Genomic DNA, 26,891 nt, shown 5'->3' with positions numbered 1-26,891 from the left:
CTTCAAATTTTCCCTTAAGGAAGCTCTACTCTTAGTATAATCAGACTACTCACTATATTATAAGCCTAGCACTTGTTCTCAATACTTCTCTACTAAGTAAGCACTCTCGTACTAAGTAAAGCACTACATCTACTTACCACCCCTGTGAATATCCACTTCCCTTAAAGGTACAGCACTCCCTTATACTGTTCTAGCATGTCGAGTGGTAGATTACTGGCGTCCTCTCCAGTTCAGCTGGTCAATCTGGGTATCTTGAGACAATGCTACAATTGTCTCATGTACACAGACAACCCTCTCCTCCTCCCAACAAACACAAATACATGTGAGAGATGCAACTATATAGCCAAAGTGGAGGCTGAACTCTCTTAACTCAGGGCTGGCATGACCAGACAGGAGGAGATGGTAACCACACACACAACAATCCCAGTCCCACATAGACCTTCCACAACTGCAAACCAAACACATAAAAACACAAAGACATACTCGGAGGCTCTAATAAAAACTTACCAAAACAAGAGAGGCTCCCAAAGCAGACATCCAAAAATCCACCACCTCAAAACAAAACACATGCAACACATACTTCAATAAATCAGTGTGTCAACCAATCACAGCCCTTATGGCCAAACACCATGCCTGATACACTAGAAATAGGTGACTCTATAGTCAGACACACTGATGTCCCGCTGACCAGGCTGAACAAGGAGAGGGTGACTGTGAGCTGTCTATCGGGAGCTAGGATCCGCCACATAACACACGCACTCAAGTCACTCCAAAGCAAGTACAAATATGACTCCGTCATTGTCCATGCTGGTGTGAATGACCTGAGATGTACCTCCCTGGACTACATGAAAAGAGACATAGAGGAGCTCTCCGATTATGTAGCCCAGGCTGGTATGACCCTGACCCTGAGCAGCATCTTGCCCTCACCAAGAATGATACCACAATACAAAGACAAGATGATCAGCTTTAATAATTGGCTCAAGTACTGGTGTCATTCTAAGGGGATCCAATGTCTGTCTGCCTGGGATGACATGTTGGACAAGCCACGCTGCTTCGCAAGGGATGGCTTACACCTGTCACCACTGGGCTTCCGGATATTGGCTAAGGCTCTTGCCACCCCATAGTGCCTTTTTTAGGCAAGGCTCAAAAGACAAACCCACCTCCTTAGAAAACAAAAATGGAAAAAAACTAAGGGTAATGCTGCTCAACACCAGAAGTCTAAATCTCAAGATGCAGGCACTTGATGCACTCCTCAGCATGGAGAACATCGACGTCTGTGCAGTAACTGAAACCTGGTTCAAGGCTCCTGAGAGCACCCCAGCGCTACCAGGCTATACCTCGTATCATGCTTTTCGGCCCCAAAACCCGGGCCGAACCACAAAGGGAGGGGGAGTGTCCATATTCATCAAGGACACCCACACTTCCAGGTTAGTAGCAACACATGAAGCATCAGAGACCATACAGGTGCAACTAACCATAGGCAAAACTGCTATACAACTGGTAGCATGTTACAGACCACCCTCCCAATCTCAAGAACCCCACTCAGCCTTCCTGAAGACATTGGAGGATATGAATGTATCCCAAAATACCATCATACTGGGAGACTTCAACTACCCAAACATAGATTGGGTACATTATTCTAGCCCTAATACCCTAGCCCAAAGGTTCCTAGAATTCATAAATTCAAATGCACTGGAACAACTAGTCACCTCTCCCACTAGGGAGATAATATACTAGACCTGATCATCACAAACATGGGGACAAAATGCTCCACACCAGAAGTATACCCCTCACTAATGAGATCTGACAACAAACTAATCACCCTGGATATACATATCCCACCTCCACCCCCAGCACAAAAGACCACAGTGAAAAACTTCTCAAAAGCAGACTTCACTCTTCTTAAGACTGAGATGGTATCCTTTAAGCCCACTGTGCCAGTGGATACCACATCCCACAATGCCGAATCCTTCACAAATGCTTTCTATGGACATCTCCAAGAATGCATGGATCATGCAATCCCAAATAAATCCAAGTCCCTCTCCACCAAAGGCAAGCGTCCTGTCTGGTGGACCTCAGCCATTAACAAATTGTATAACAAAAGAAGGAAGCTACTGCACGTCAGAGAAAAATCCCATGAAGGGAAGACATCTCTGATCAACATTAGCAGAAAACTACGTTCTTTCATAAAAACATCCAAGGCCAACTTTGAGAGAAAAATCGCTAAGGGCACTAAAGATAACCACAAAGCCTTCTTCAGCTATGTTAGAAACCTGGGCGGAAACCCTCAGATATGCTCAGAGTTAGTTCACAACAACAAAAAATAGACTGAACCCACAGATATTGCCAACATTCTGGCTGACAGGTTCAGTGCTAATTTCTCCCTTCCCTCACCCCCAAAAGAAGAAATACTTATCCCAGCTGAATGTAATCTCCCTGTCATCTCAGATGTCCAAGTGAGAACCGCCCTAAACAAAGCTAAAAACACAGCATCAATGGGACCTGACGGTATCCCGGGTTGCGTGTTACGTGAACTCCAAGAGGAGCTAAACCCACACATAAAAATGCTATTTAACCTTACCCTTACTTTGGGATATGTACCTGAACACTGGCGTACAGCAACAGTGGTCCCACTCCACAAAGGGGGTGCCTCTACAGACCCTGGAAACTACCACCCCATAAGCTTAACCAGCCTGGTCTGCAAAGCTATGGAAAGAATCATTATGGAACTCATAAACAGAGACATAGGGGACCTACAGACACTTGACCCCACCCAGTTCGGCTTTGTAAAGGGCAGATCCTGCCTTTTGAACCTGGTTGACTTTTTTGAAACAGTCACTAGAGCCATTGATGAGGGCAAAGCAGTCCATACAGCCTACCTGGACTTGGCTAAGGCCTTCGACACAATACCCCACTCAGGCATCATAGATAAGCTCAACAGCTTAAACGTAAACCCTTATGTCACTAGATGGGTTGCAAACTGGCTAAAGGACAGAACCCATAAAGTTAAAATCGCTGGAGCAATGTCAGACTCAAAGCCAGTCACAAGTGGTGTCCCACAGGGATCTGTCCTGGGACCCTCTTGTTCGGCATTTATTTCTCAGATGTTAAAGCAAACATGGGAGGGCTGTGGCTGACAAAGTTCGCAGATGACTGCAAACTAGGTGCCATAGTCGATACACCAGCGGACACATACATCCTACAAAAAGGCCTCACAGAAACGGACAACTGGTGCCGGAGTCACGGCCTTAAACTAAATGCCAAAAAATGTATAGTCATCCCCTTTGGGAAAAACAAAGTACCCACAAATTATCACATAGACAGCAACCCACTGAGTATGGAAAAAGTAATCAGAGACCTAGGGACCCAAGTCGACAGCGACCTCTCATTTGACACCCACGTTGCCAAATTGGTTAGAAAAACATTCTACCTTGCACACCTCATCATGAAGGGATTCACATCCAGATCCAAGGATGTCATTGTACCGATATACTCCTCCCTCATCAGACCCATGATTGAGTACAATGCCCCATTTGGTATGTACCTCACCCGGCATTTGCAACAGCTGGAGAGACCACAAAAGTACCTCACCAAGAGGATCAAAGGTCTCCAACATATGTCTTATTCTGCCAGACTAAAGAAACTTCAACTCTGTTCAGTAGCATACCGCCTGCTCAGAGGTGATCTCTGCCTGACGTACAAGGCCATGTCCAATCAGGATCTGATGGACATGCTCCACCTCAAAAAATCCAAATCCATCAGGACCACGAGAACTAAAGACTTAAACCTCGGCACAAGTATGAATAGGACATGCTAGAGGGATAGATTCATAACCCAGAGGCTTCCTATGCTTTGGAACAGGATCCCAGTTCGTATTAGGCAGAGCCCCTCACTGACTCTCTTCAAGAGAAATCTTGATGAGTGGATGGGAGATTGTAAGTTTACCCCAGGGGTCACATCTGTGTCACTGCTAGACAGGGGCACAGTAAACTAATTCTATTATATAAGGGGACCTTCATTGTGTCACTACTAGACAGAGGCACAGTATTCTAAATTTATTCTGTACATTTTTTGTACCATTTCATGGGGTGACAAAAGCCACATCACTATGGCTAGGCTTACAAATGCCCCAGGGCAGATAGCCTAGTACTATACTATGAAACTATGAAACTATGAACAGAAAACAGCAGCTACAATTTTAGTACACAAAACTTTTTAGCATCACAGAAAATGTTCACTAACAAAAAATGTCTTCTAAAAGCAAACCTTCTCACTGCCATGAGGATCCCCTTTTCCACAGCAAATATCTATGTGGAAATGCAATTTGTTTATTGTTAACATACAGTATATCACACAAATTGAGAGGAACCAATAATCCATGTCAGTTTAACAGTCCATAATTCTAACTCTGCACCAAAATATTTGATCTTTTATCTAGCTGCATCTACCAAAGGCTCTGACTAGGCCAACCAGCTTTAACAACAACAAAGCTATGGGCAAAGCATGTGCTTTAACCCATAATGAACCCTTGACTGAGGAAACAAATTTCTGTTTTTGCCTTTCAGGCTACAACTTTTTATACAGTGACTGTGTGGTATGTTACTACCAACAGGCAATCATTATTCTAGTAAAAGTAGTTGTCTAATTTGTGTAAGAATTTCAAGATCCAAGTTGTACTTAAAGGAACAGCCTATATTATTACCATCAAGAGATTACAATATGTGAATGCATGCAAATTTATGAAAAAATATATATACACACTCGCATAAACATATATACATTATGCATGCACAGACACAAATATATACATACACACATAAACTTACACTTTGTACTCTGAAGCAGTCATAAAGGATGACAAAAACAATCACTCTGCAAAGGGTTATATGGACAAGCAATGCAAGATGCCAAAGCCAAAGCCAATGAAAGCACTGAGAAGCCACAGTACTTTCTCAAATCTCAAATGAACCTTACCAAAAGAAATGCAAAACAGTCTTGTTCCACAGTGCAACACAACAAATAACTGCCTTTACATTAAAGTAATACAGGTACTGTTACAATTCTAGTTTTCACACAAAGCCATTAATTTATTATAAACATACAATAATACAATAGTTATACCATACTTATTCCACTGAGCACAGTGACTAATTGCAAAAATTTAATGAAAGCAAGAATTTGCTGCATTTTCCCTGCATCGCATGAGGAGCTAATGCAAAACAAAAGTTATCACCATCAAAATATGACATTCAGAACAATTCCAAAGTTAATATGTTAGATTATCAAATCTTTTCAGAAGCCATGGATCAAGAACCTGGTTTCTGTTTTCAGACATAATTAGTACAGGAAAACATTAACTTAAAAATATGGCAGCACAGATACTATAAAATATACTGACACACACACGATATTATCAATTTACTGTACAGTACATGTAAGCAAATGAACTGCGCGAAAAGAGTGAAAGATACTATGCAAGTATCATATCAAGACTCACATTAGTCCCTTCCCTACAGAACTATCCATCGCCACTGGAATTAAGATTTTGTGAAACACAATGCTGACACATAAATGCAACATCCGTATATAAATGATTTGCAAGTTGCCAGTAAGAAATATTTCTGCTTAGATTTATTTAGCAGTCAGTCAGAGTATTAATTGCACTAGATCATTTGCAGTCATAACCTGAAAAGTAGAAAAATGAAAAGTGATTTATTTGTAAACCAGCACAGTAGATTTGTAGATGAGCACAGTCTACTTGTGCAGAGGTAACATTTCAAGAGTTTACTGCATGAGACAGTTCACAAATAAGCCAACATGAAATTGGTAATATTTTAGAATCGCTCATACCTTTGCTGCCTGCAGTAATTAATGCTGAGCTACACACTATTTATCTACAAATGCCAGCCTTTATCATGCTATTTAAAACAGAAATGGAAACATCTCTGCCGAGTACATAACATTAAATTGTAAGTTGCATAAAGTAAAGTGGACTTAATTATTTACGTTTGTTAGATGGATAAGTGAACTGGTCCCAAGACCCTTTCCAGATACTACCCAGGTTCAAACAAGAGCAAAATAATACAACCAAAATGTAGTAGTTAATATCACAGTTAATTATAAACCACTCAATTTTCAATGTGTGATAAGGCTCCAGTAGTTACAAGTGCTTATAAAGTGGAATGTCAATAGAAAAATCAATCTGAATCCCTACAATAACAATTATGCAATAAAGTAAAGTACAGAGTGCAAATCTAGTTAATCCTGTTTGTCAGCTAAATCTATTTTAAAAACATACTGATGTAATGCCGCGGTGGTACGGCGGTAGCATTGTTACCTCACAGCAAGAGGTTCTCCCGTTCGATTCTCGGCATGGCTTGGGAGTGCCTTCTGTGTGGAGTCTGCATGTCCTCCCCACGGTTGGGTAGCGTTCGAAAGACATGCATGCGTAAATGGGTGTGCCTTCGTTGAAGGTTGGGTGTCGAGCTGGCACCTCGGCGTTTCGTTAAAATCTACTGCCAATCATTAGCGGACCGGAGTTCCACTGTGGCGACCCCTTACCGGGAAAAAGCCGAAAGATAAACAACAACTGATGTGATGCCAGCTGACTCTACTAGGTTATTGTATAACTACCAGTTCTTCATACATTTGCAAGTTAATGTCTACCATGTTGTGGCACACAATTCAATTACGGAGGACAAGCACTAGCGTTACCAAGTTTGGGTGTGAAAATACAAAGGCTGTTTTGTGAAAAGAAAAAAGTGCAGGTTTCTAGACAGTATAAGAAGACGTAGAGTATGGAGTAAAGTAGGACAGTAATGCAGTTTAAAGAGTCTGAAAATCAGGGACTATATAAAGAAGTCAGAATGTAAAGAAACAGGAAACTACAGTATTTTCTGTAGGTGGCAGTTTATCAAAAATATGGGTCTTGTCCTGGCTTATGACATTCCAAACTCAATTAGCATTTTTTAAATAATAATTTAAGACAGAAGACACATGTAAAGTCAAAGGCAAGGTCTGTTTCTTATCATCGTTAAACTGAGTAAAACTTTGCAACTGCAGGCAAAGACAAGGAATTCCTAGCACAAGTCATAGCACACAGCAGCCCATCTTTTATATGAACAATGACAAACAAACATGAAAGCCTCTCAAGAATCTTGACACATTTAGGAGTCCTAAGCCCAAGATTAAGCATATTTCTCCACCTTCTATCACATATTTTTAATTGCTGCCAGAAGCACACGGTATGGCTTAAAGGGATGCATCTTAATATGAGCAGAAGTTGAGCACTAAGCAAGAAATATGAATTGCCGGCACTCCTGTAGCTGAATCCACATACGAGTACAGTCCTGAAATGTACATTGTCCCTGATAATGCCACATATAGCATAATGGCCAGCAGGACATTTTTGCTGTTTCTTAAGGGGCTCCACCTCAGCCTTCTGAATACTGGAGGGTTCACTGTATTTTGAGCCCATGCCATCTATACAACCTGAGGATACATGTCGGCCCATCACCAGCACTTTGAGTGCTGACAATCGATGGGAAAAGAGGAAAAAATGTTTCACCAAACCTGAGAGGTCAAGTATTTCTACAGGCCAGCAAGCCCTGTTCCACCCCACCCACTCATGTAGGAGAACAACCAAAATAACCTCCAAACTTAAACATGCCAACTGTGATGTCACACAACAGTGGAGAAAAAAGAAAACTCTGCTGTTGGCAAAACTCATTTCACTTTTTTCTCGTTGACTGGACAACACTCAATTAAAGTGGTGCTGATGGATCAATAGGATCCCCAACCTGTTACCTATATTAGAGGTTTAGTCAATAAACCTATATCAAAGCTTTTCCCCAGAGTAGAGATGGTTCATAAGACATCAACCATATCAATTCATAGCACAATAAAGAAAAAGAAAAGACAGTATTACTGATTACTTTTCAAAACATCCTGTGCACTCAGCAAGTAAAAGCACAGAGACATGCTAGAATGGCTGATAATTATGTGAACAAAACTGCTGAACATGCAATTTCCAAAACCATAAAGAATGACATAAACAAAATACAGAGAGTAAATAAATATTTCAGCGATGCTATCTCACACAAAGTAAAGTCTTGGGATTGAGATATGGAAGCTATGGAAGCATGTGTATACACACACACACACACACACACACACACACACACACACACACACACACACACACACACACACACACACACACACAATGAAAACTGCAAATGAAAAATAACATCAAAATGTTTACAAAGTTTCCAAGGGAGTATCATTCAAGTACTCCAGAAGAATTCTACTGAGATACAACATAACGCACACTTAGGAGTTATGAAAAGTTACAACAAAATTAGTGGTGAAAATTTCTTAACATGGGTAAAGTAAGAGAAGATACTAAGAGACTGTTTGCTAAGCTGTGCAAATCACCCAACAAAGCAGTAGCCATACAAATGTCTGAATTTCCAAAACTAATAACAGAGATGACAGTTTACAGTCTAGTATTTAACAAAGAATACTAACTAGATGTCACTGCTGATTACTGAAAATCACTGATTGCAGAGCCACTGTTTTTACATTAGATCATAACCCGAAGTAATGGTATTACATCATAACCTGTAGTAATGGTATTACATCATAACCTGGTAATGGTACTGGCTCTTCAGAAATCAAAACATTTGACATCCACAAACAATGAGAACTGACAAAGGTCTGCTCTGTAACCAACATAAATTTAAAGAATCTGGTGACAGTCAAGGCATTATACATAAGAAGAAAACTCCAGTTTCACCAAAAAACAATGAACTAGTGGAAAGACTCAAGAAAAATAGCAACAAGGCAGTAAGGTTCCAATTCTAAGAGTAGAAAGTAGTAACAAAAAAGTAAACTCAGACTCCAACTCAGAAATAAAATAAAAAAAATCTTCCATTATGACAAAATAAACTTCTATGCCAATCCTTCCTCTATTCAAATCAGACCCAAAGAAATTCTGGAGCTCTATTAAACAGACTCTTCATCCAGGAAACCCTTCCTCTCCTAACCCATGTCCCATTGCAGCACCTGAAGACATAGGCAACAAATTTAACACTCATTTTATAAACTTAATAACCTCCATAATAAATTCTCTCCCCCCAGAAACAACACTAGCACCCCCACAAACTCTATACCTCTTCCAAACCCTCCTAACTCTTTCTCTCTAAAAGCAGTATCAACTAACTATGTAAAGTCATTACTCTCTAAACTTAAACCTTGCTCCCCATCTGTTGACAAGCTACCCTCTTACTTCCTGCAAATTGCCTTTGAACCTCTTGCCTATCCTGTATCCATCTTAATCAACCGATCCATTTCTGAATCCTATGTGTCCACTGTATGGAAGAATTTATTTCCTCTACCCATTCACAAAGGGGGCAACTCCTCAGACATATCCAACTTCAGACCAACTGCCATACTCTCTCCACTCTCAAAAATCCTAGAGAGATGCATTCACAAGCAGGTAATGCATTACCTTCACCAGATAAACCTTCTCACACCCACACAGCATGGTTTCCCTCCCAAGCATAGTACAACTACTGCACTCATATAATTCATCAACATAGTCTCCCTAGCTCGTGATAACAATAAACTTGTCTCATGCCTATTCCTTGACCTTTCTAAAGCCTTTGACACTGTCTCTCACCCACTCCTCCTAGATAAACTCACTAACTTACATTTCTCTCCCCCTACTATCTCCTGGCTCTCCAGCTATCTCTCAACCCACCAGCAATCAGTTAAATGGCTCTCTGCACTATCCTCCCCTCTCACTGTACAAATGGGAGTCCCCCAAGGGTCCATACGTGGACCACTACTCTTTAATATTTTCACCAACTTGCTCTACTCCTCTTGTCCCCAGTCATCTCTTGTGCAATATGCTGATGACTCTATAGTTATAAGCATTGCTGACAACCCAAATGACCTCCACTCAACTACCCAGGCATCGTTACACACCACTGAGACTTGGCTTAGTGATAACAAACTAATACTTAATCCAAAAAAACTAAGCTCCTACTCTTCCACCCTAAAAACATCACCACGCTCAAAAGTACATTTACCATCTTATCCTGCAACAACACTATCATCTCAGCTGAATCTGGTACTAAATTGCTAGGTGTTACAATAGATGATCAGCTTAAGTTTGATCTCCATATTACTAACTCGGTAAAAAGAACTCATCAGAAACTTGGACACCTTTTCTGTAGCAAGAAATACTTAACTAACACTGCCCAAATAACTGTCTCCCAGGCTTTATTACTCCCAACACTCCTGTACAGCTGCCACATATTCACAAACCTAAATTCTACACTTATTTCCAAGCTTGAAACTACCTATAATAAGATCGCCAGATTTGCAGCTAACCAAACCTACAAGTCACACCACTGCTTAGCACTACAGCAACTAGACTGGCTAGAATTCCCTCAGCTGCTCCAACTATACCAACTACAAATCATCCACTCTATTCTCTATCTACCTTCCTTCTGCCCCAGCCTCTCCACTATCATATCCAAATATTCCCCTGCTAGGATGCTACGCAGCTCAAATCAAGAATTATTAGACATCTACAAACCCAAAACCAGGATAGGCTGCCTTCTCTATAACTATAACCCAGCTATATCCTGGAACCAACTCCCCTTGGAAATAAAATCCCTCCAGCATAGCAAAAGTTTCAAATTAGCCACAAGGAAATACCTAAAAACAAAGTGGTCTTGCCACTGTACCCAACCACCCTGAAACCACCATCCTTTCACCTATTTCACCACCTCACTCTTAATGTATCTCTCACACTATTCCTCAGCCTTTTCTACCTCTTCCCTTCCTCTATCTCCAACCACTCTTAATTCTTACAGTCTCAAAATAACCTACCTGTCTAGTCTGTCTCATATACTCTACCTCCCCTACATCTCCTACTAGCCATTCCTACTCTCCTTTCTTGTTTCCAAACTCCTGTACAACTAGATCCTACCCACTTTAAATAAGCATCTGCCTAACTATTAATCATTTTGCTCTAAGCAGCTTAAATAATATTGTAACTAGTCACATTTTCTTCTGCTAATTGTTTAAAACCTTGTTTGTAACAACTCACATACTTGTCTGCCAATTGTTAATACTCTGTATAATTGAATTGCCTGAGGAGTTTTTTTTTCTCTCCAGGTCTCTGCTTGTAAGATCCTATAGCTGATTGTTACTACTATGTTACTAACATTTAATAAATTGTTTTCTACTCCAGAGGAGCTTTTCTCCCTGAGTCTCTGCTGAAAATGAGCCAAAAGCTTAGCCAGACTAACCCGGTTAACAAATGTAAAATAAAAATAAATAAATACACAGTATGCTGGAAGCTTAGAGAATGGCTACCTACACATTCTACTGCTGGAACTACAGTTACCCTGTTATTTAAGCATGCATTAAGAAAAAAACTGTATAACCAGATTCCAAGTTACAAACAGATGAAGAATTTAAAAGAGACCGAAAGGATAGTATGAGAATATATGTTACAACACGAGAAAGGGTCAAAGAACTTTAAATGATAGACTATATTAGTAGAAAATGAGAAACACCATAACCACTTTATATAGGTCAAAGCCCTAACTGCTAAAAGGGCAAGTGAAACAAAAACAAACGGAACATGCTGTCACCAGTTTCTAAAACCTTGGCATGACTTTGATGGTAACGAAATCACAGTTTCAGTTCTGTCCCAGTGTTTGATAGTCTGCCAGCTAACAACAGATCCACTGATAGACTGCCAGCCAAACACTTAGGCCCAGAAGAATCAACATATCAGAATGACTGCATTTGCTCATCTGTCACAAAAAAATAATTTATTTTATTTATTTTTATTTTACATTTGTTGACCGGGCTAGTCTATCTGGATATATGTCCATTTTCAGTAGAGACCCGGGGAGATAAGCTCCAACTAAGAATGATTAATATATTAAATGTTTAACGTGCCATATAGAGTACATGTACACAAGTTGTTTTACAGATAATTACATAACATTTCAACAGCTGAATACACTAACTTATTACAGAACATTAGATAAGTTTGTTAGAAACTCTATTCCCAAGGAAATATATATTTTTTTATGCTCATTTAGGATAGAATAGGAACTGATATGTACAAGTCCTTAACAGTACAAGTAGCGGATAAGAAGTAGTAGGTCATCAGAGGATGATAACAATGATATTTTGGATTAGTCTGGGTTTGTACAGGGGCACAACCAGTGTATATTCAGGTAAAGTTTAAATTTTTGTTTGAATAGTGGTAATGAGGGCAGTGATAATGATTATATTTCCTTCTGGATCCAAGCAGTAATACATAAATACATGTGTTATGGAAAAAAATTGTTTACCCAACAAAAACTGTTCTCGTTACACGTGACAGGATGTGAATATCTGCCACAAAAGCAAAACTATATGTGAGTATACTTAGATTCTTCACAGAACAGTATTTTAACAATTTTGCTTTTACACCATCATAAAAATGTGGTGCTGCGGTAGCGTTGTCGCCTCACAGCAAGACGTTGTCGCATTCGATTCTCAGCTAGAGTGTCTTCTGTGTGGAGGCATGCGTGAATGGGCGTGCCTTCGTTGAAGGTTGTGCATCAGGGCTGGTAACTCGGCACGTAAAAATCCATTACCAAAACTTTAGCGGACCGGAGTTCCGCTGTGGCAACCCCTAACCGGGATAAGCCGAAAGACACAACAACAACCATCATAAAAAGGTACTGCAGTAAATATATTTTCAATGTGCATATTAGCATTTAGAGACAGCACCTTCAGTGGGAATGAAAAAATACAACTTAAAAAGAACATAAATTATGGAAAACAAACTTATGTTGCCCATAAAAAAAGAGTGATGTAATGCCACAGACTAATGCCCCAAGTGTCCTAAATATGGCCCAACACTTAAAAGACCTGGCATGTGGATAAGGTTTGAGATCAAAAAATATTTTGGAGAGTCAATAAGTTGAATTATTTTGAGGTTAGGGCTTTCCTACCAAATGTTCTAATGTCATGCACCCATTTGCAATTGTTGCCATTAGCAGAGACTCAGCAGTTCTGGAAGTCTGCCAGTCCACTAATGCACACTACAGACTTGAAATGGCTTAAAGCGAAAGTGCAACATGCAGATTTGTTCAAGACAAAAAGAAAGAATGCAGAAAAAATAATGAAGCATGCATAAAGGGAACTATGCAGCTTTCACCTGCAGGCCTGTTAGTGAGTCTCTGCTTTCTACAAGACCCCCCTACAGAGTGCTTGAAACAAAGACTCTATAGTTTCACTTGTTCAGTGGCTAGCATTTCTGAGAGGATGCAGCTTTGTACATGGTCAAATTTGCTCATCCAACAAAGTGGTCTTTGTCTGCATTAACCTGTCTTGGCCTACGTGTCTTATTTCGGGGCTTACTAAATGCTGTGCCCAACTTTGTACTACCCTCACTGCATGCACTGACTGTCTTTAATGTTAACTAATGAATTTGTGGAGATATTCTAGTAGTCTGAATGCAGTAGGTTAAAAGTTGAGTGAGCACACACACACACATAAAAAGTTTCATCCTTGTTCAGAATAAGGCTACTACTCTATCCCTCTTTTTTACAAGACAGTCCTATCAAAGCAATTGTATATCCAAGGGTATAAGTAACTTTCAACATCCCAAATAACCTTATATTTGTTGTTTATTAAAGTCAGGTGAGATGTGACATGCGCAATTAAAAAGCTTAAATAAAAAACCTTGCTCCAAAAAAAAAAAACAAAAATAAAAAAATGAATGAGTCAAGATACAACTTATTTTAACAAGTTCTAAAATATTTATAGAAAACACTGGAAGAATGGCTATCTGGACTTCAGCTCTTCTCTCATTACTCTCCACTAGACTAATACCTCGCCAACAACTCTCTCCACTATGTAGCAGTCTTAAATATGTCTTGATATGCCTTGAATCAAGCAAAAAAAAATGCCCTTTGGATAATCCTTTATGCCTGTTGAAAAAAAAAAGACTGTGTAATAGTCTTGGTTGTAGTTTGACTGCAACACTGCTACTTCTATTCACTGTACAATACTCACACTTTTAGAGTTTGCTCCCTGCTGGGCTTCCACTAAAAAGGCTCTCCTTCAAGTCAGACCATCCAGGTAAACAAAAGTAAATAAAACAATAAATGTAATTAAATTAAAATACTAGCAGAAAGTAGTAGTAGTATGTTTCGACTCATTTTCATTATGCGTTAGACAGTGTAGTTTGCAGTACTGCCACATATCTACAAACCACTTTCCATAGCAATGCTTGTAAAGGGAATACCCCTTCCTCTAGTACAGCAAGGTAATAAGCGCAGCTGTTATGGGGGACACCATCCCATCACAAAAACCACACAATCACTCACACACATCATCAAGCTCATTGTCACCCTAAAACTACATGTAGTTTGGAAGGTTACAAATTCACCTAAGACATATCTTTTGTGGTGGGAGAGGAGCTCAGAGCACTGGGTAAAAACATGCTAATACAGATTTAATGTTATGGGTATAAAAACTATGTGAAATATGATGTCTGTAGTTTTTTTTTCCTACATTTGTGAGCTATAGTTAGGCTTTGTAAAATCTGCCCCAAAAACTGCACTGTGAAACTACATTTATAAGGTCTTAACAGAGGCGAATTTCTTGGCATCCATGTGTTGAACACATAAGCATGTTATGACCACAGACAAACTCGTAATCCTTTAAACTTGAGCTGAAAGTGTGCACAGTCAGTACTGCTGAGACCTTTTGTGTGAACATCTATGCAAGTTATCTGTTATGTATCTGCCTGTATAGCACTCTAGTAACGTCACAGCAAAATCCTCAGTACTCTTTCAAATCAGGTTCATAGGTTCATAGGTAGGTACTAGGCTATCGGCCCAAGGGCCTATGTAAGCCTAGCCAGCAAGGTTCCATGGCTTACGCCACCCAAGTAAGTTATTTTCTTGTGCCACTGTTGAGCAGAGACACAGAAGTGAAACCCGGGGTGTATTTCCTATTTCCCATCCACTCATCAAGATTTTTCTTGAAGAGTGCTAATGAAGAACTTTGCTTGACATAGATGGGTAGCTTGTTCCAGAGTATAGGAAGTCTCTGGGACAGGAATCTATCCCTCCAGCGTGTCCTGTTTATTGTGGTGACAAGATTTAGGTCCCTAGAGCGTGTAGCTTGGAGGGATTGGGATTTCTTTAGGTGTAGCATATCCAACAGCTCTGGGTTTGACATAGCTTTATATGTTAGGCAGAGATCACCTCGGAGTAGGCGGTATGCTACGGAGTAAAGCTGGAATTTTTTGAGGCGGTCAGTGTAGGGCATTTGTTTGAGGCCAGTAATCCTCTTTGTGAGGTACTTCTGTGGCCTTTCCAGCTGCTGCAGATGTCTTGTGAGGTACATTCCAAAAGGGGCGTTGTACTCTATAATGGGTCTAATGAATGTCGAGTAGAGTGGAACAATGGCCTCTTTTTTCCTGGGTGAGAACCCTTTTATGATGAGGTGTGCCATGTAGAAGGGCTTCCTGACTACTGTGGCGATATGGCTATCAAAGGAGAGACTACTGTCCACCTGGGTCCCAAGGTCTCTTATCATGCATTCGGTGTTAAGTAGATTGCTGCCTATGTGGTAGTACATGGGTACTGAGTTTTTACCAAAGGGGATGACACTGCACTTTTTGGCATTGAGCTTGAGGCCATGGCTCTGACACCAGGCATCTGTCTTAGTGAGGCCCTTCTATAGGATGTCCACATCATTTGGGGACTTGACTATGGCTCCTAGTTTGCAGTCATTTGCGAACTTCTTTAGCCAGAGGCCTTCTGCGTTAGCCTGTACTTCAGAGAAGTAGATACCAAACAGGAGAGGTCCCAGGACGGAACCCTGTGATACTCCACTTGTCACTGCTTTGAGGTCAGATTTGGAGTCTGCAACTTTTACAGTGTGGGTTCTGTCAGTGAGCCAGTTGGCAACCCATCTTGTGACATAGGGATGTATACCTAGTTTAGTGAGTTTAGCTATAATTCCAGAATGGGGGATGGTGTCGAAAGCCTTGGCAAGGTCAAGATAGGCCGTGTGAACGACCTAACCCTCACCCACGGCTTTGCTGACTGCCTCAAAGAAGTCAATCAGGTTCAAGAGGCATGATCTGCCTTTCACAAACCTGAACTGGGTGGGATCCAGAGTTTGGAGGTTACCAATGTCTTTGTTTATGAGTTCCATGATGATAGGTTCCATGGCCTTGCAGACCAGGCTCATCAGGCTAATAGGTCAATAGTTCCCAGGATCAGTGGTGGTTCCCCCTTTGTGGAGTGGGATAACTGTTGCTGTGCACCATTCAGTGGGCACAAAGCCTGATGTGAGGCTATTATTGAACATGGTGCTTAAGTGGGGAGCCAGTTCATTCTGAAGTTTGTGTAAAACGCAGCCTGGGATGTTGTCCGGTCCCATGGATGCTGTGTTTTTGGCTTTAGAGAGTGCAGCTTTTACCTGCGTAGTTGTGATTACAGGGACTCTGCATTCTTCCTGTATAGATATGGGCCCTTTAGGGGGTGAGAGGGGGGTAAAGTTAGCACTGAACCTATCTGCCAGGATGTTGGCAATATCAGTTGGTTCTGTAATTTTCATGCCTTTGTGCTGTAACTCAGAGCAGATCTGGGTGTTGCCATCTAGATTCTTGACATAGCTATAGAATGCTTTGTGGTTGTCCTTGGATTTAGTGGCAATTTTGTTTTCGTACCTAGCTTTGGAGGATCTTATAAGGGATCTCAGCTTCTTACTGAGGCTGACCAGGGAGCTTCTCCACTCAAGGGATTTTATTCTCTTTTGCAACAGTTTCTTCCTTCTGTTGTACAGTTTGTTTCTGGCAGGGGACCACCAGATTGGCTTCCTGTTTTTGGAGGATAGCGTCTTGGTTCGGTTTGGAATAGCATGATCCATGCACTCGTGTAAGTGCTTATAGAGTGCATTTGTGTAGGATTCAGCAGTTGTAACTGTACTGTCCATCTGCATGGGTGTCATGAAGTTCACCACTTCTGTCTTAAGAAGCATGAAGTTGGCTTTGGAGAAATTTTTTACTGTGGTTTCCTTAATGGGGGATGGGGGCGGGATGTGGATATCAAGGGTGATAAGCTTTCGGATCGGACCAACGAGGAATTGACTTCAGGTGTGGAACACCGGTCACTCATGTTGGTAATGACTAGGTCTAGGATATTGTTGCCCCTGGTGGGGGGGGGGGTGGATAAGTTGATCTAGGGCATTGGAGTTTATGAATTCCAGAAAGCGTTGAGCTAAGGAATTGGTACACAAGTAGTTTTCCCAGTTAATGGTGGGATAGTTGAAGTCACCCATTATTAGGGTGTTTGGTTGAACCCTAATATTTTACAGTACATCAAGAAAAGAGGAGTGGGAATCCTGGGGCATGGTGGGGGATCTGTAGCAAGCTACAATTTGGATTGCAGTTTTGCCCAGAGTTAGTTGCACTTGGATAACCTCGGATGCATTATGTTGAGCAACTAGCCTGGAGGTGTGGATATCCTATATGAATATGGACACACCTCCGCCTTTGGTGTTCTGGTCCAGGTTACATGGCCAAAAGGTGTGGTATGGGTTATAGCCTGGTAGTGCAGGGGTGCTCTCTGGAGCCTTGAACCAGGTCTCAGTCACTGCACAGATATCGATGTCCTCCATTTTAAGGAGTGCCTCGAGTGAGTGCATTTTGAGATTTAGACTTCTAGCATTAAGTAGCATTATCCTCAGTTTTTGCTTGCCTGTTCCTGTTATTGTGGTAAATTTGTTATTTGAACCCTGGCTAAAAAAAGCACTGTAGGGGCAGCAAGAGCCTTAGCCAGTATCTGGAATCCCAGGGGTGACAGGTGCAGGCCATCTGTGGCAAAGCATCGTGGTCTGTCGACCATGTCATCCCAAGCAGACAGATACTGGATCCCCTTAGAATGACACCAGAAGCTTAGCCAATTGTTGAAGTAAATCATTTTGTCCTTGTACTGCGGTATCATTCTGACTGCGGTGGTGGTGCTGCGGTAGCATTGTCACCTCACAGTAAGATGTTGTCCTGTTCGATTCTCAGCTAGAGCGTCTTCTGTGTGGAGACATGTGTGAATGGGCGTACCTTCGTTGAAGGTTGTGCGTCAGGGCTGGCAACTCGGCATGTAAAAATTTACTGCCAATCATTAGCAGACCGGAGTTCCACTGTGGTGACCCCTAACCAGGAAAAGCCGAAAGACACAACAACTGCGGTATCATTCTGGGCGATGGCAGAATGCTACTCAGGGCTAGGGTCATACCTGCCTGGGCTACAAGATCGGAGAGCTCTTCCATATCTCTTTTCATGTAGTCCAGGGAGGTACTTCTCAGTTCATTCACACCAACATGGACAATGACAGAGTCATATTTGTACTTATTGTGGAGTGACCTGAGTGCATGGGTTACGTGACGGATCCTGGCAGAACAGTAACCTTCTCCTTGTTTAGCCTGGTGAGTGGGACATCAGTGTGCCTGGCTATAGAGTCACCTATGACTAGTGTGTTGGGTACATTGTTTTACCTTATTGGCTGTGGTTGAGTGGCACACTAAGTCTGTGGGCTATGTGTCATTTGGGTTGTGTTGGGGGATGGAGGTTGCTTGCGTTTCTGCTTTGGAGGTCTCTGTTGCTTAGACAGATTATTATTGAGAGCCTCCGTGAATGTTTTTGTGATACTATGTGTGGATTTTGGTGGTGTAGATTTAGTGAGACTATGTGATGAGTGTGGTGTGGTGCAAATGTTTACCTTCTCCTCATGACTGTCAAGTTCAGTCTTAGTTGGAGAGAGCTTTACCTCTAGTTTGGCTAGATAAGTGCATCTCTCACAGGTTGTAGTGTTGGGTGGTAGGAGTAGATGGGTTGTCTGTGTACATGAGGCAATTTCTACATTGCCTCAAGATGCCCAAATGTATCAGATAGATAGGAGAGAACACTGGGAGCTGACCCTTGGACATGCCTGAATAAAAAACTATTTTCCTCTAGATAAGTGAGGAAAGTGAGTACAACAGCTGTTTTTCCTCTAAGCAAGAGAGAAAAGTAAGTACAAAAACTGTTTTCCTCTAGCTGATGAGGAAGATTGAGTGCTATAGTAATTAGTAGCTTACTTAGTGCTTATAAGTTCTGAACAAGTGCTAAGCATGAATAAGCAAATTTAAGTGCTAAAACTAAGAATCTGTATCTGCACTAGAAGAGTTACAGCACAGAAACAAGTGAAAATGCAAGCTTTCAAATCAGAAAGTTGAGAGATGGAAGACTGCCCAAACGACCAATAACTACAATCTCTGGGCCAGAACCACTTCTTATGTGGTAGACAGGTTACCTAGTGCTTACCACTCCCACTGATAAGCTATAAGGCTTCCCTCCAACACAGAAATGCTTGGGGTGCTCAGAAGCTTACATACAGTCCTGGATACAACAAATCTGTATCTGGAACACTAGTTACAGGAAAGGTAGGAAACAGGCTTACAGTTTTTTTTTTACAGAAAAGTAGCAAAAACAGTAGTAAAAACAATTCACATGCAGTGCAAGCTAGCACAGTTGAGTATGCAGCAATATTAGACCAAACACAGTTTAAAAATGCAATTAAATTAAAAAGGACTAAAAGCAAGTGCAGAAAGAGTTTATTAGGCAGAATGTGGTAAAGAGATGGGACTGGGGGAGTGTCCCAGATCAAACCTACAGTGGGGTGGGCAACTGCAAAAGCCACCAAATTTAAACTACAAACTAAAAATAGGAAGGGTGAGTGAGACAAAACAGTTTCAACAGAGATCATCATCTAAGCAACAACTAACAGTACAAACTTTAAAACCAAAAAAATATACTCAGCTCTGTATATTTGCCGATCACTCTCAGAACAGTGAGACAACAGTTTCAACAGAGATCTAAGCAACAATTAACAAACTCTATAACCAAAAAAAATATACTCAGCTTTGTATATTTGCAGATAGTCTGTAAGGCAGTTTCTCAGAACACAGGTCATTTAACTACCAGTAGTCAGAGTTTTCCATTTAAGAATTATGTCTTTGCAAATATTTACTATTCTTTGTGTAAATGTATTTACTTCTGCATATTTAATTTGTATCAACACTGTCTAACTTTTTTCTTTCTAAGTGAAACCTTATATTATCTACCGGGCCAAACCACTCTGGACATTGCCAATTTGTAATTTGCTTGACTGTCACAGTAGCTGGTCAGTCTTTAGCTCAAACTAGAGTGTGTGTGTGTGTGTGTGTGTGTGTGTGTGTGTGTGTGTGTGTGTGTGTGTGTGTGTGTGTGTGTGTGTGTGTCAAAATAAAGTAGTTGAAAAGCATTTATTGTGGGTAAGGGGCAATGAAAGCAATGATGTTCACAAACACACTGGTAAGGATTAAGGAAGGAGTTTGGAATACTGGGGCAAAGACTCAGCTCAGTGATTTGGTCACTGTGTACTATCAGTCTGGGTATGTTTGCTTTGAGGCCAGGTTGCATTTGGCAAATTGGTCAGTGAATGAGACTTCTGTATATCTTTGCTACTTTAACCTGATTGGTACCAGTAGTATGACTGGAGGTACCACCTTTCTGGCAGTCATAAGACCTATTTAGAGCAGTGGAGTTGATCTAAGAACTGCAGTTTCTGTCCCTCACAAAAATGTTGTTAGCAGTGTGATTCAAACTCCATTAATGAAACACTGGTCACCACAACTGGGATGACATACAGACTAAGCAGAAGACACTACAGGTGAAACGTAAATTAGACAACCAACCGCTGTGAAGCAGCATCAGAAATGCTAACTATTACCCTAATGTACAAGCTCCAGTATTACCGAAAATAAAGCCATCAGAAAAGAAACTAAGACTGTACTAAGAAAAATGCCACCCCACCCCTTTTCTACTTACTATATACTGTCTCCATTTTACTTCATAAAGCAAAGCCTGCAGTCACCACATATGACCTAGATTCTGCAGTTCTTTTTTTTCAAATATGTTTTTATTGAATTTTACAGACTTTTCAAAAGATTCTGCAGGAGTTCTGTCGCAAGGTCCTACTCTATTTATTTGTCATTTTTTAACCGGGTTAGTCCAACTGAGCCAAACATCCATTTTCAGTGGAGACCCAAGGAGAAAAGCTCCAAAATGTGTACAATTACTTAAAGACAAAAGTGTACACATAAAAAAAAAATCACTTAAATTCAATAGTATACATAGATTCAATAGTGTACATACTGACAGTTCACATGAACTGAAGACACTAAAAATACAAAAAATTAACAGTGACTTAAAAAGTATATACAAGATAAAAATGGTAGCTGTAGGGAAAATAGCTAAACTTCAGTAAAGTATAGAAAACAGAAAACTTATGTAGGTCTAAGGCACACAGTTACAATTTCATATTGGCATTATACTGTATTGCTGAAATCCATCTAGATAGGCAACATAGCATACACAAGTTAGTATTACCAAAAAAGAAAAAAAAGACAGATATATACAATGAAACTGTAGAAAGCTATTGCTGATGCCCACATCCTATATCAAACTACTCTTATCCAAACTTAAACTGCGCTCTTCTTTATCTGATGACTTTCCAAGCGAGTGCCTAAACATTGCAGCCAATACCATTGCCTATCCTGTCTCAATCCTTATAAATACGTCAATCCAGGAATCCCAAGTTCCCTCTGTCTGGAAAAAGTCATACATTACTGCTCTGAACAAATGAGGAAATTCAAAAGATATTAATAATTTTAGACCTACAATAGTTTTATCTCCCCTCACCAAAATACTTGAAAAATATATTAAAAACAATTGCTAAATTATCTCCTGGAGGAAGAACTCCTATCCCCTACACAACATGACTTCCACCCTTTTCACAGTACTAGTACTGGCTTTCTAACCTATATAGATACTGCCAATAAAGCTAGAGATAACAGCAAACTAGTCTCTACCTTATTTCCAGACTTGTCTAAAGCCTTCAACACAGTTTGTCACAGAAAACGTCTACTTCAAATGCCTCACTAGGTTTCACAGCCCACCCTTCTGTGGTTCAAAAGCCACCTGCCCATAGGTATTAGTCAGTAAAATGGCACTCCATGTTCTCTTCTTACCTTCCAGTCACCACTGGTGTACCACAAGGCTCAATCCTCGGGCCCCTCATCTTTAACATTTTCACCAACACCCTCTATGCATCGACACAGCAGGCCACCCTAATGCAATAGAAGATGATTCCACTCTCTCATCTGCACATCTGACAAGATGGTACATCTAAAAAAAATTACTCAGGAAGCTTTAATTAACAGCCACTGGAATTTGGCTTTGTAACTCATTACTCATGCTCAACCCAAAAAAGACCAAACTACTACTTTTTCCCCCAAATCTCCTCTCTCGTGAAAAAAAACAAAACTTAAAGTCCTCTCTCTTGATAATACAACCATTGAAGTCACTTCTAATAATAAATTATCAGGGATGACAGTGAATGATAATCTGACATTTGACATGTATATGCAAAATTGCATAAGAAAAACTCCTCAAAAACTAGGGATGCTTTACAGAGCCAAAAACTTCCTCACTGACACAACTAAAACTACACTTGCCACTACCTATCTCCTCCCCGCACTTCTTTATGGCACTCCCACCCTTACAGACCTCCAGACTTCACACAAATTAAAACCTGAACAATGCTATAACAAAGTTGGTAAATTAGCAGCAAATACCCCTTTCAGAACACATCACTGTATAGCACTAAAACATCTAAATAGATTAGAACTCAATCAACTAACATACACAGCTTCTTACCACCTACAAAATTATCCAGCATCCATCTGCCTGCCGGCACTAAAAAACATTCTGCACAACTATATTCCCAGTCAGTCTTTGCGATCCAGTGACCAAAAAATCCTGTCTGTCTACAAACCTATCATATCTGATGGGCATTATCTGTACTGGTTGCTAAGGTTCCTTACCTTCCTTCTCATCTTTCAAGACCACGTTGAAAGACTTTATAGCTAAAACCTGAATCTGTTCTTGCGATAAACCAGGATAAACTATATCCCTCAGTATGAACAAGTAACTTTTCATTCAATATACTTCCTTACTCTCTCTTCTTCACTTCCTTATTTCTATCAAGTTCTCTTCCCTGACTTTCCCTATCAATATATAGCATAAGCCTGTTTTCCCTCACTTCATATTGCAGTTCCTGTTTGTATTAGACTAATTTACCTTTAATTTATCTACAGACTGTTTAAAATGTCTCTAAATTTTAAATTACTATCATATAAGTTGAACCGATTCTTAATCAATGTTTTATATTATGTCTAATTTGTTATAATTAAACTGCAGAAGTTTTTGTTTTATTTTTGAAGATTATTACAAAACATTTTAAGAACAATAATGTTACAATTTGAAGCTTTTCTCCCCTGGGCTCCGCTGAAAGTGAGCTTCTAAGTCGGACTTTCCCGATAATCAAATGTCAATCAATCAATCAATAAATAAATATAAAAAAAACTACACGGTAATTGTATCATTTTACTTTCTCATATTGATATAAAAATAGTACCAGTAGCAAAAGGAGCGGTACTATGCGTAGTAGCTAGCTGTAGTGGGCACACTAATATTAAGTACTAGGCAGAAATTACGGAGGAAGGTAAAAGGTCTGCCAAAAATGGCAAGTGTCCGGCGAGTTTAAAAGAAATGTATATTTCTGTCAAGGAAATAACTCAATATGGTATGAAACAACACTCTTCCAACAGTGAGTCTTTATTTTAGTAAAAAAATGAACAGACTTCAGGCCGTTAGTATTTGTCGCGAAATCTTGGAGTTTCTACAATAAAGCTGTGTGTGCGAGAGAGAGAAAAAGCTTTTGTAAAGGTGACAGTGAAGGACAAATTCTTGTAACCTGCAAAGTTAAGCCGATAATACAATTTGACCACTTTCTTCTTTTACACTATGACGGAATAGTTGTCTACAGAATAGAACTGGCCTAAACATAATTAAATATAAAATTATATGTAGTTAGCATCAGAAATCCCATAAAGCTTTATGACAGTCCTTAAAAACTGACATTCTTTGATGTGATCGATACTAAGCTGTATTTGACTCCAATTTTTAGCCATACCTTATTTAACACCTTGTCAAAATGTGGCCCATTGATAAAAGATGCAACTATTTGTTTGACAGCATTGATGGATAACGAAGCCATACTTCCCTAAAAGTTACACACTTTCGACTCGCGTCTTGTTCTATGCGTCACTGAATTACTCCGACTTTAAATACCCACTGCACTGGGTCACAATCTCAATCATTTGCTTCCACGTATTACTTCAGTCCTGACTCCTGACCTTTCTACAAATCTTTTAAGTCCCCGTCATACCTCATCTGTCCAGATTTTCTCTTCATATTTTGGTCAATTTCTCATAACATTATGGTTTTCTGGCAAGTTATTGACGACTGAAATCAGAAAATAACAGTAGCGATTTGAGTTTCAGAATTCATATCCTTCAGAGAATTCATGCTAAGGCAAAACCATTTATTCTATCAACTTTCGAAATTTGTAACAGCAATATTTAAAAAGCGTGCCTATTTTGGGGCCTTTATTCCCCCCCCAGTATTTGTGGATTTGTCACGATTTTTTTCTGTAAGAGGTTGAGAAGTATGGTCCTCGTTAGTCATGGTCCAGTAAAACGGAGACAATTTATATAAACACTGATAAAGATGTAGAGTATATAAACGAGACATTGTTAACGTATTTAATATAAAATAATGGACGAACTTTAGAAAACGTTATAAGTTTTAACTAACTGACCAAGCTTTTAAACTGACGACAATCCTTGCAGTGACTCATGTTTTGATAACAACACGTCTAATATAATCAGAAATGGCAAGACTCATACGCCTAAATTTGCTCTAGTTAGTATGAGAGTGGCATTGATTTTCCAGAAAACAGTGAAGGGACATTAATTTATTGGCCTGCCTAATTCAAATTACTGTTCAGTACTGTGCTGTGTACCTTTTTTTTTCTTTTATACAAATGAAGTTTGATTACAAGCATAGCAAAATTAATTTAAAATGGGTGGCGAAAGCCAAACACACTCTGGCTAGGCTTATAAATGCCCTAGGGCAGATAGCCTAGTATGAACCTATGAACCTATGAACAAATATCTCGGGAAATAGAGACATTTTTTCTGCTTTGTCAAACCATCTCTGACAGCCATAAAGACCTCTTTGGGGACGTGGAGTGGATCCAAGAATTTTATTAGTCACTCACTCACTCACACCTATGATGATGGTGTTTCTGTCCGGAGTTCTAACAGTAAATTTAAAAGTGAACTGGAGTAGCAGATTTAAGCTGCAGTAGTTTCTCAAGTGCCTTTTAGTTGTTGCCACTGCTGGGCTGGGGGGGGGGGTCTGTGTGTGTGTGTGTGTGTGTGTGTGTGTGTGTGTGTGTGTGTGTGTATGTATATATATATATATATATATATATATATATATATATATATATATGTTTGATCATACAAAGTAGTGATCAAAACCGAAAACAATACTATCGAAAGGAAAACTATTTCTTCTCCCAAGATTAAAACTAACCCACCCCCATAACACTAGCCTCTAATTTGTCTGAATTGTGGCACTGTTATTGGCAGGTTTTAATGAAATTAAGGTGTAAGATTAAGGCTGGGTGAAGGGACAGCGTTATGGATAATACTCATTATTACTAAGGTGGTACAGGGGGCAGAACTAACACCAAAGGGGAGAGGTTAATATGAACAGGAAAAGGGAAACTGGCTAAAGGCTTAAAATGGATCACAAGGGCAGCTAGCCTAATACTTATCTATGAACTTTTACATCACCATCTTCTGAACAAGAAGAAGGCTCTTAATGGCTGTCGTTGACCATAATCCCCAGTGATGTACCAGAAAATCTATTTACACACACACACACACACACACACACACACACACACACACACACACACACACACACACACACACACACACACATATCTTGATTGTTTTCCTCTTCACTTTTGCAGGGGGGGAGCAAGCCCCAGTGCACCCCCACCCCTACTTAAGTATACCAACTCCAAGATCGTACCACATTGAGGAAGAGGGTAAAGTACAATTAGATAATAAATATTCATGATGTCAGATGCAATTATGCATGGCACGTCAATCATGCATCATTTGCATTCTACATCACAGCCAGTAGGCATGTAAATCACTCTAACCACGCCCATTGCTGCTCAAAACGGCCAGTGGGTTAAGTCAGTACAAGAAACCCGTAGAATTTCCAAATTTGTGCCTCATATTTTTGGTCAGTTTTTCATTAAATTGTGGTTTTCTGGCAAAGTATTTGAAAGTCAAGTTAAGAATTTTTTGTTTCTATGCATTGTTCCCATTTTCTTGTGAACCTTTTTGATTGTGTTAGAAATGTGTACGTCAAAGTTTAGTCTGTTGTTGATTATGATGCCTAATAGTTTTGTTTGGGAATCTGGGAAAATCCTAGTATTATTACTAGCAGTGATATAAAAGTTAGCTGGGAGTTTAGTAGGTTTAGATGGATGAAAGATCATACATTTAGTTTTATTAGGGTTGAGAATGAGTTATGAGTTTGCTAGCCACATTTTAATATCAGAGAAGGCTTTTTGTGTGACTGTAAGAAGTTGAGTTATTGTGGATGCTGCACATATGCGGGTTGAATCATCTGCGTATTGTATGATAGATGCTTGAGAGGAGGCAGTATTAAGATAATTTATGAATATGTTGAAGAGGGGGAACTCTAGGATTGAACACTGAGGGACTCCAAGTAATAAGTTAGGATGGCATGATTTATTAAACAATAAACAGCAATC

General features: G+C 40.0%; 1 protein-coding gene across 1 annotated transcript in view; it reads right to left on the bottom strand.

Annotated features, from left to right (window-relative positions):
* The window catches only part of LOC122796978 (acyl-coenzyme A thioesterase 13-like), a 108,154-nt gene extending 83,805 nt beyond the window's left edge, over window positions 1–24,349 (bottom strand). The window contains exon 1 of the mRNA XM_044065751.1: window positions 24,159–24,349. Within this exon, the coding sequence (XP_043921686.1) occupies window positions 24,159–24,242 (84 nt within the window). The 5' untranslated portion in view covers window positions 24,243–24,349. The remainder of the gene's footprint in view (window positions 1–24,158) is intronic.
* Window positions 24,350–26,891: the final 2,542 nt, after the last annotated feature.

The sequence above is a fragment of the Protopterus annectens genome, chromosome 3.part0 (assembly GCF_019279795.1).
Source record: "Protopterus annectens isolate FY-2018-M chromosome 3.part0, PAN1.0, whole genome shotgun sequence".
NCBI lineage: Eukaryota > Metazoa > Chordata > Ceratodontiformes > Protopteridae > Protopterus > Protopterus annectens.
This window is presented reverse-complemented; position numbering and strand designations above follow the sequence as displayed.